The sequence below is a fragment of the Frankliniella occidentalis genome, unplaced genomic scaffold, assembly GCF_000697945.3.
Source record: "Frankliniella occidentalis isolate FOCC.00 unplaced genomic scaffold, Focc_3.1 Scaffold40, whole genome shotgun sequence".
NCBI classification, from domain to species: domain Eukaryota; kingdom Metazoa; phylum Arthropoda; class Insecta; order Thysanoptera; family Thripidae; genus Frankliniella; species Frankliniella occidentalis.
In genome coordinates, this window is record NW_026267170.1 from 1,725,178 (window position 1) to 1,734,853 (window position 9,676).

The window sequence follows — 9,676 nt, forward strand, 5'->3', positions numbered from 1 at the left end:
GCAACATCTCGACTGCAGTGCATGAGCGTACTGCGGGGTGGCCTACCCGGAGTCTCGCAGGCGCCGAGCTCTCATAATTTGCCGAATGAACCTGTGAAAAACGGACGTATACTTTCTGGACGATCCCTTATCTACAACGTAGTCTGCTAATCACAACTCTGACGTTTGACGTTGCAGGCATCAAAGAGGAGCTGGAAAGGCGGTCAGCGGATGTTAAATCGGCAGTGAAGAAGGTCACCCACATACTGAAAGGTAAGGGAAGGGGCGCCTTCGATGGTCTATTCCTGGAGAGCTTTAACCAAATGATCCCGTTCACCCCATGTCTATCCGCAGCTCTGGAACGGGGCCTGGAGGCGGACAGCACGGCGGGTGGCAGCTCGGCCGCGCAGAGAATACGGCGGACGCAGCACTCCACCTGCCTGCACCTGCTGGTCGAGGCCCTCACCGAGTTCAACGCCGAGCAGGAGGACTACAAGAACAAGTGCGAGGAGCGCATCAAGAGGGTCATTTGCATAGGTAAGGTACCTTACAGGTCCGCGGCCTCGGCGGTGCCCGCCTCACCCCGCCTCTCTGGCGAGGTAGCTCTGAGAGGGCCCGCGCCTAACGCTCGCTTTTTTGTGCAGCTAAGGTGGAGGTGAGCGATGAGAAGCTGGAGAACCTGATGGAGACGGGCAACTTCGGCTCCATTTTCAACGGCGACGTAAGTAAACGACGCCCACAGGCTCACGAGGTATCGACGTGTTCCCTTCGACTGGCTCGTGACGCGATGGCCCTTGTCTCCGACTTGTCGCAGATCATCACGGAGACGCTGGAAGCCAGGCAGGCGCTGGAGGACGTGACGGCGCGCCACCAGGAGATCATCAAGCTGGAGCGCTCCATCCGGGACCTGCGCGACATGTTCGTGGAGATGTCGCTGCTGGTGGAGCGGCAGGGCGACATGATCAACAACATCGAGCGGCAGGTGCAGCAGACCCGCGACCACGTGGAGACAGCCAACGTGGTGGCCAAGAAAGCTATCAAGTACCAGAGCAAGTTTAAGAAGGTAAGGGTCCATGCAGCAAGTAGTTCACAAAATACGTGAATTTAGTCTTGGTGTTTTCGCCTGTTTTGATCGATACGCTTTCGCTTTCATTTTTTAGAAACGGATAATCCTGTACGCCATCCTGGCTGTCATCTTGGTCATCCTTGTGACAGTTATTATCCTGCAGTTTGTCCCGACCACCGGGTCCAACAACAACAATTCTAATAACAACAACAACAACAACAGGAGCTTACAGAGCGCTGCAACGACAACCGCTGCAACCACCACTTCCACCGCAACCATCACTACCACCACAGCCGTTCCACCTACCACGGCGCTTCTACCCAACCAACTCGAGACCGAGACACCCTCACTGTAGATATAGGCACGACTGACTACACAAGAAGTCGACAAAAAATGTTGAGGGACACGAATTAGCCTTCTACAATTCAAATTGAATTATGTTTGAAGGCCCCACAATTTTACTTGAAGAATTTTTTTGTGCTTTCTTTTTGTTTGAAAGTTACCATGAGTCCTTTAGTTTGAGTTCGAGACTTTAGTTCTTGCGTTTTTGATGCCCCCAATAGATTCAGATTTGTCCAAATTACCTCAAAGTGACATCATTGTCTGAAACACGCGGATTTCCATAAACTGATGTCAATGCCGCATCATTTGACATCATTTTGATATCATTTGAGGCAGGTAAGATGACTAAATTTTGACAATCACACCACTTTGGTGTCGTTTTGACAAATCTCTGGCTCTTGGGTTATTAATTAATTCACATTACTGTTAGCCCACCCTCAGGTGTATCATGGGACCAATATTGCCACCTACGAAGCGCGCGGTTTTGCGTAGACCTGAGCTAGTTTTCTTTCAAAAAAAGCGTCAGTTCGGAAAATTATTCAATAATGTCCAACTATGAATAATATGCCATTGTCATATTGCCATCATGTTGGCGTCCAAGTGATGCGTTTTCAGCCTACGTTTTGGCCTAATGACGTCCAGGACGTCAAATGATGCCCTCGTGACGTTTTAGTGTTGACTGTGTTTTTATATAAGCGAAAAGAAACTGAAAGAAACTCGTTACTTTGACATCCGCTGTCCGATTACGGCAGACTATCAGTTACAAATTTTATTTCGTGATATTTCATAGTTTTGTGATTCTAGATTTAATTATGTGATAGATAAACTTGTAAAACATGCGCAGTCTGCTAAACTTGTACAGAAAACATGTAAATAATATTTGAAACTCCTAAAATGGTTCCAAAAAAGGGGTCCATCACTTGTACCTCAATGCTTTCCTAATTTTGGGCTTGCTGTACAAGACTTAGCTTAAGTCACTCCTTGTTAGAAATGTTAGTACTTATTTTATTTTGTATTAATGGATTAGTGCCTTTACTGGAACTGATCTACTTTGTATGTCTGACAATCTAGTCACTCTACTCATCACGAGTAATACATTTTAAAAAGTGTGCCGTCTTTCATTGCATTTTTATTTCCTGGCCAATTTCCCACACATCCTTCGACAGAGGTGAGTGAGGTGAGAATTCCATCGACTTCAATGTCGAATCACCGTCACGGTAAATGAAGTGTGAGTCACGCACGCAGGTGCGAGTCTTAACTGGGCAGCTTCTCGTCTTTCAGGTGGGACCGAGCGGTCTGAACTAATCGCTTTCAAGAAAATGCGTACACTCCATTTTTTTCTGAGTAGTGCCGATCAAGATAAAACGACACGCGAGAATGAAAACCGCTCACCTCTAGCGACCGTTTAGAAAACCGCTTACCTCTGGCGACCGTCTGGAAAACCGCTCACCTCTGGCGACCGTCTGGAAAACCGCTTAAATGACTTTTTTACACATTTTGAGATATTGATATCAATAGAATCAGCGTCTTTCCGGGATCATTTTGATACCAATATCACAAAATGTGTTAAAAAGTCATTTAAGCGGTTTTCCAGACGGTCGCCAGAGGTAAGCGGTTTTCCAGACGGTCGCCAGAGGTAAGCGGTTTTCTAAACGGTCGCTAGAGGTGAGCGGTTTTTATTCTCGCGTGTCGAAAAGAGCGTTGGCATGCAGAACTCTCTTCGATCGATGGAGGGCTTCGTGTCATGATGGACGGCGATAAGAAAGGGGTTCAATATCCCCCCCCCCTCTCAACCCTGGCCTCCTGGACTTGTCCTTTGACCGACCCGCACTCGATGTCTGTGTCTGGCCCGCACAACGGGAGCAGGAGGGAACTAAATTGAACCTGATTATTGTTGTTACACGTATGTATTTTGTGCATGATCGCCATGAAATTAATGTGACAACTCGAAATGATGCGGAACGATGAATCACTCTGTTAGGGGAAACGTTATTTTGTCAAGCGAGCTGCCCCCATGAATTAAGACATACGTTAAAGGCAATGAGATGGCGCAGCAGGGGGAGTGCAGCATGGGGAGTAGTTTTCCACGAAAACGTGCATGGGACGCTAGACGATGACGACGTAAAGCGACAAGTCCAGCAGTGTTTATCAAACCAGGTGCTAGATTGGAGTGGTGATTTCTGTTTCGTTTGCGTCACTACTGGTTCTCGACTGTGGCTTCCCCTTCCACCTTAATCTGTTACTAGCCGCCCCCTCCCCCCTCTGTCCCACTCCGTACTTCCCTCTCCGCCCGCACCCCACTCCCCGCTTCCACCGCCCCATCTTTCTTATTCTCATTCACCTCGGTCCTCGGTCCGGCATTGACCCTGAACAAATAATCCATCCGATCGTGTGCTTCCTCTGCTTTTCCTCGAGACATGTAATGCTTATGTGTCCAACCAAACTCGCTTTAACGTATATCTCTCGGAAAGGTAAGTAACTTTATTTATTAGCGCCTTTGGTTAACCCTTAAAACTAATTACCCAAAAAAACAACACTCAGAATGATCACCAGTCTTTGTCTAGAAATGCAATTCTGTGATGGCAAACGTACCAGGCCGCTTATGTCAGCCTGTTTTGTTCGATACTGGTTTAGTTTTAGTTCATAAGTAACATTGTCAATGAATTGTCGATTGCTTTAACGATACCTGGAAGAAAGCAGTGTCACGTTTGAGGTTAGGTTTTGCTGTGCCGGTAGGTAGCTATCCTCATTTGGTGAATACCGGGTGAGCACCCTCCTTCGTGTCACCGAAAACGGAATAGACCCGTGGCACTTATTTGGCCTCTTATACCACCTCGTTTATGTCTATGTCCTCGGGAATTTTATATTCCAACATAGATTACAATGCTTCCTCCAGGCAGTTTTCTACTTAAAGACAAATATTTATTGGTATTAAGTTTTACTTTACTTATATTACCTTTATCATGATGTTACTAGGCGTGTGATTACTGCTAACCAACACCCTTTGTCATGAAATCTGTCAGTGGGTTTGTTTACCTAGTTGTTTAGCACTGATGTGTGAACGCATAGAGACTACTGTCCACGATTCCATTTGACACCTCCATCAGCATTTCCGTGTACTTTCACTTGTTTATCCAACAGGTGTCAAGCATCTCTCATGTTGTTCTAATGTGTTCCAACCTTTTTGATTATCTTCTAGTTATTGCAAAGGCTGAGCTGAACAATGTCTGAATCAGCCAATGAAACTCCCCGCCGCTTCAAGAAAGTAGCGGCTCGGATCTTTCATAGAATTGTAGAGCTGGCTGCTCGTCTTCTCTTCAGTATAATTTATTATGGCTCAAATGAAAAAGTCCCACCAATTAATAACATTCTTCTATTAGAGTCTGCTTCGTCATTAGCTTTTAAAATTCGAACCAAAAAGGTAGGTACTTGGCATTGAAATACCTTCTGTTTTGTATTCAATTTTAGGAGAATTAATATTTTCCGATTTGTCTAGGTTTCAAGTGTTGAAGTTGTTGAATCATTCATTGCAAGAATCAAAGAAGTGAATCCGATTATTAACTCAATGGTTGATAATCGGTTTGCTGCTGCTTTAGAAGAGGCAAAATCAGCTGATGAACTTATTGCATCTGGTCAGAAGTCAGAGACTGTTCTTGCAAAAGAAAAACCATTTCTTGGTGTTCCATTCACCACAAAGGAATGTCTACAATCTGAAGGTGAGAAACACCCAATGAAGTAACTTTAATTAATTATTTCCTGAGTCCATATTATGAATTACGGCTTAGCACATTTTTTCACGAATTACTTTTTTTTTCAATCCTAGGGTTGAGTTTTTCTGCTGGACTTTACAAGAGACGTGCAATTAAAGGCACAAGAGATGCTGACGCTGTTGCTTGTATGAAAAAGGCGGGTGCCATTCTTCTTGGTGTTACCAACGTTTCAGAGCTTGCTATGTGGTGGGAGAGTCATAATTATGTCCATGGAAGATCCCGAAATCCTTATAATGCGAGCCGAATCGTTGGTGGTTCATCTGGAGGAGAGGTCTGACCGAAATATGAAGGTTTAGTATTTGTTTTAAAAATTAGCTTCCATAATAATTTTGAAAATATTTCTTGATTAGGGAGCTGTCTTAGCTGCTGGTGCTTCTCCCATTGGAATTGGCTCTGACATAGGTGGTTCCATTCGTATGCCTTGTTTTTTCAATGGCATCTTTGGTCACAAGCCATCGAAATGTGAGTTTTTCTTGATTTTGTTGTATATAAATCCAGGAGCTGTGTTAACGATAATTATCCTACTGTTGTATGTTTTCAGTCATTGTATCTAATGAAGGTCAGTTTCCCAGTCCAAGTGATGAGGACCATGCTTCTTTCCTCGGATTGGGGCCCATGGGACGCTATGCTTCTGATCTTTTACCAATTTTGAGAGTTGTTGCTGATAAAAATGCATCTAAACTTAAATTGGATTCCCCGGTAATTTTGCTTTTTTTTAAATATTTTTTTTTTTAATTATTATTAATGCATCTTGTTGTTAACCATTTACTATGTTCTAGGTTGACATGAAAAAAGTAAAAGTATTTTATGCAGAAGATGACGGAGGATCTTCATTTATAAGTCCAGTTGATCCTGACATAAAAGCTTCTCTACGAAACGTAATCACCTATTTGGAAAAAGCTCATGGGATTAAGGCTCAAAAGGTTATTCCATTTTAAAATATAATCTCTATAAATTGAAACACACTATTGTCTTATTGTGAAGAAACTAACTTATCTATCTTGCCATCAGGTGTCATTGAAACCCCTTAGCATGTCTGGTCCAATTTGGCTGGCAAGAATGAAGAGCAGATCCGGTTCTCGTTTTGCCCAAGAACTGTCCAATAATGAAGCAAGTTGAAATTTTCAAAGATTTTGAATATTATTAGAAAGTACTGTACCCACTTATTCTTTTGTTTCTCTCCTGCAGGGAAACCTTAACATTGCATGGGAACTTTTAAAATGGCTCCTTTGTATGTCCCACCACACATTAATTGCGCTTTTTACCGTTGTAATGGAAGGCTTTGGTGTGAAGTATGGGAGTCCTAAGCATCAGTACCTTGTGGAACAAAGCAAACAACTACAAATGCAGCTTACTGTAAGTTCATGGTAGTGTACTACTATCGTTATAGCACAAACTGGCAAGGTACAAAATGTGCAGCTTTTTTAAATCCATAATTTTTCCAGGATATGCTTGGAGATGATGGTGTTTTCTTGTACCCGACTCATCCAACACCTGCGCCATTTCACAATGAACCTCTTATCAAGCCGTTTAACTTTGCTTATGCTGGTATATTTAATATAATGGGATTTCCAGCAACGCACATTCCTCTCGGCCTTGGTTCAGAGGGTCTTCCTATAGGAATTCAGGCTGTTGGAACATATGGTAATGATCACCTAACCATTGCAATGGCTGTGGAATTGGAAAAGGCATTTGGTGGTTGGGTTCCCCCATCTGTTACTGTGTAAAATGAATGCTAATGAAATCTCTTTAACTATGTATTCCAAATTTGTTAAGTATTTTAATCATATTTTATTTGCATTTTTTGAATTCCATTTTGTAAGATACTTGATGACAATATTCTTACTTTTTAAAGATTTGTTTTGTTACCCAATATAATTACAATGAATTAAGATTAAGAGAATGTTGTTGTGCATATGAGAGATTTCACATTTTGGCTAAATACTTCTGTTCTTCACTGAGGCTCGGAATTTTATGACTTACTTTTTGTGAACTGGCTAAATTGTCATGCAAGTATGGCTGAAACACCTGGTTACATATATCTTCTGGAAGTTCGGTTGTGAAATGAGCTTTCAGCAGAAAGTTCAACCCCTTTCTCAAATAATGGAAAGAGTTTGTTGCTATTTTTTTAATTATAGAGGAATGATAATGTGTGTAGGACACATGTTCTTGCCCTACCTTATCCCATAATTATGATCCTTATCTTAAAAAATTCTTCTGTGCTGCCAAATTTAAACAAAACAAAAATCAGGAAATAATTAAGTTGTTAACTTGTGATGGTAGCGTTGCTACAGTTATTGCATATTTGTGATTTGTAATACTTTGTATCAAGATCTCTCTTCTTTTGTTATGATTTTATTTTGCACCTATTACTGGTTTTCTCTCAATCACCAAACAGCGATAATAAACTTGTCTCATTGAAAGATTTATTGCTGTGAAAATTACAATGAAAAATGTTTTTTTTTTTATTGAACTATGTAGTACTATGTAGTACTCTTGTGGTCATTAGTTGATGTTATTCTGTTTTTATTTGTGCCGAAAACCTTAGACAAGTCTTTCTGTTCCAAATGTCTTCAATCGGTGTCACAGTTTGTTTCTAGATGCCAAATTTTTGATTACCTGTGGTCCATTGTTCGTTGGTTCAGGCAATTGTGGAATTGAAAAACTTGTTTCTCAGGTCCAACATTGGCTTGTCTTATGCCATGGTATGAATTGTAAGTTGCTAGGATTTTGGACCTTGGGGATCCAAAATTATGTTGCTAGTGGGTTACTGTGACGCCATATCTCTTGGGTCAAATGACACTCAAAACATTCTTTAGTCATTGTGCTTTCTTGCCATTTTCCATAGTTTTAAGAAATTCATAAAGGATACTAAACTGTTGTATTAACATATCTCCTTTACAAAATTTTGGAGTATTTTCAGTATTTTTAACTCAAAACACTTGCAGTATTATGTCTGTGTGTATCCTCATGTACCTTCAATAACAACTTTTTGAACTAGTGGAAAGGAGGAGTAATGTACCAAGATGTTGTATTATTTTTTGTATCACTGCTGTTTACTGCAGTGGATGCCAATTCTGAAATTAATGCCACTTACATTAGATACAGAGTATATTAAATTTACATTGAATTGTTGAGAAATTTATCATGTTTTCTATTTGTATGTTAATCATTTTATTTGTATATGAATATCTATATTTTTTAACAAATGTTTAGCTACATTGTTATTGTAAGCTTTGGTAGGGAGTTTATTGGAGCACTGCATGATGGAATGTATCTCATATTGCACTAACAAAATTTGTATCATAACGAAATCTAATAAACAAAGACACAGTTGAATAGTATCTTCAATCCTTGTCTTTAGTTGGCAGGTGAAATATAATGTGCTTAGGCTGGGTAAAGTAGTTTTCATTTTGAACTTGAGTCACTGAGATCATTTCCAGTTTTTGACCTAAGCATACTGAGGTCATGATGTGATGAGTTATTTTTCTTAATTTGTCAGAGCTAAGCCAGAATTAAAAAGGTGAGAGATTTTAGGATGCAGGGTACACAATGACTTCAAGTGAATAATTAGAGCACCGATCACATAGTTTTTAGGTTGATGTCATGATAGACGTGTAGAATGGGTTGCCTACGTGCCTGGAGTTCCTTGAAATGCAATAATTACATTGAACAGCAACACTCAAGAGACCGTGTTAGGCTACTGGAATGGTGTTCTGGTGGGTTCTGACAAAGGGGCTGTCAAAGTAAGATACGGTTTGGCCGACCTACCGACCGACCGTCAACCTCGGAACGACCAGGACGACTGAAATATCGTGTTCGGGGTTTTCTCGCACGCTGAGTCCAAATCTGGTAGAGCCGATGTCGTCCGGGCCCCCGGGGACGTCATTGGGGACCTCCCGAGCACGCCGATGACACTCCCACGACAAATACGATTCGGCTCCAAACCAAACGTCTAGCAAATCGCCCATCATAGTTTTTTATCCTGATCATTTCACTATTGTCACATGGCACTTCCCTGGCGTTGCCGTCTGGAGCCACACAACGATGCAAGGGACAGGAAGCATCCCCAAAGGATCACAAGCGAGGCGGGGTTGCCTACCCCAGGAAAGAATCATACCCCTCTCCTCCTCCCCACCCCGCCACCCCGCATTTCCCACGCCTTCATGGAAATGTAAACAAACAATGAAAATCGGTGTCACATCGGCGTTTCTGCCAAATACCGATAATACCTACTCATATAATTGATGATCATAGGATTTTAACCAGAATTTAAGAGTGGACATCGCCGCTTTTCGATATTAATCGCAAGGTATAGTGCTTGATTGTTTCCGGCCCGGAATATTGAATTGTTCCATTCCGGTTATTGTTGTAGGAGGTTAGTGTTCTCCTGTGGCTCAATGTTATTTCCACGCACAATTAAGTTGTAAGTTATTTTTTGAGGCCGAGTAAATGATGCCCGTGATCTAAATAACTTGGCTCACTGTCAGCTTTGTTGAAAAGGTGTGAATGGGTACAC

At 41.8% G+C, this 9,676-nt stretch overlaps 2 protein-coding genes across 3 annotated transcripts in view; both read left to right on the forward strand.

The window, feature by feature from the left end:
• LOC113215147 (syntaxin) overlaps positions 1 to 2,503 on the forward strand; it is a 22,998-nt gene extending 20,495 nt beyond the window's left edge. The window contains exons 4-8 of the mRNA XM_026434737.2: positions 178 to 252; positions 334 to 516; positions 624 to 700; positions 794 to 1,042; positions 1,140 to 2,503. Coding sequence (XP_026290522.1) covers positions 178 to 252; positions 334 to 516; positions 624 to 700; positions 794 to 1,042; positions 1,140 to 1,400 — 845 coding nt within the window. The 3' untranslated portion in view covers positions 1,401 to 2,503. The remainder of the gene's footprint in view (positions 1 to 177; positions 253 to 333; positions 517 to 623; positions 701 to 793; positions 1,043 to 1,139) is intronic.
• A 766-nt stretch (positions 2,504 to 3,269) lies between these two features.
• On the forward strand, positions 3,270 to 8,496 carry LOC113215145 (fatty-acid amide hydrolase 2-A). 2 transcript variants are annotated; one of them, XM_052266540.1, is made up of 10 exons: positions 3,270 to 3,290; positions 4,587 to 4,808; positions 4,884 to 5,103; positions 5,211 to 5,428; positions 5,508 to 5,619; positions 5,699 to 5,856; positions 5,937 to 6,080; positions 6,169 to 6,267; positions 6,346 to 6,513; positions 6,603 to 8,496. In XM_052266540.1, the coding sequence occupies exons 2-10, from the start codon at positions 4,611 to 4,613 to the stop codon at positions 6,882 to 6,884; spliced, it is 1,599 nt and encodes a 532-aa protein (XP_052122500.1). In that variant the 5' UTR covers positions 3,270 to 3,290; positions 4,587 to 4,610; the 3' UTR covers positions 6,885 to 8,496. The 2 variants fall into 2 exon arrangements, with proteins under 2 accessions (XP_052122500.1, XP_026290516.1); XM_026434731.2 differs by lacking the exon at positions 3,270 to 3,290 and adding an exon at positions 3,691 to 3,858.
• The last annotated feature ends 1,180 nt before the right edge of the window (positions 8,497 to 9,676 follow it).

Bases quoted from the DNA above. Each gene is read 5' to 3' on its own strand.
- LOC113215145 (XM_052266540.1), top strand. From the start codon at position 4,611: ATGTCTGAATCAGCCAATGAAACTCCCCGCCGCTTCAAGAAAGTAGCG. The intron at 5,620-5,698 runs GTGAGTTTTTCT...GTATGTTTTCAG, and splicing joins TGGTCACAAGCCATCGAAAT to TCATTGTATCTAATGAAGGT. The intron at 6,081-6,168 runs GTTATTCCATTT...TCTTGCCATCAG, and splicing joins ATGGGATTAAGGCTCAAAAG to GTGTCATTGAAACCCCTTAG.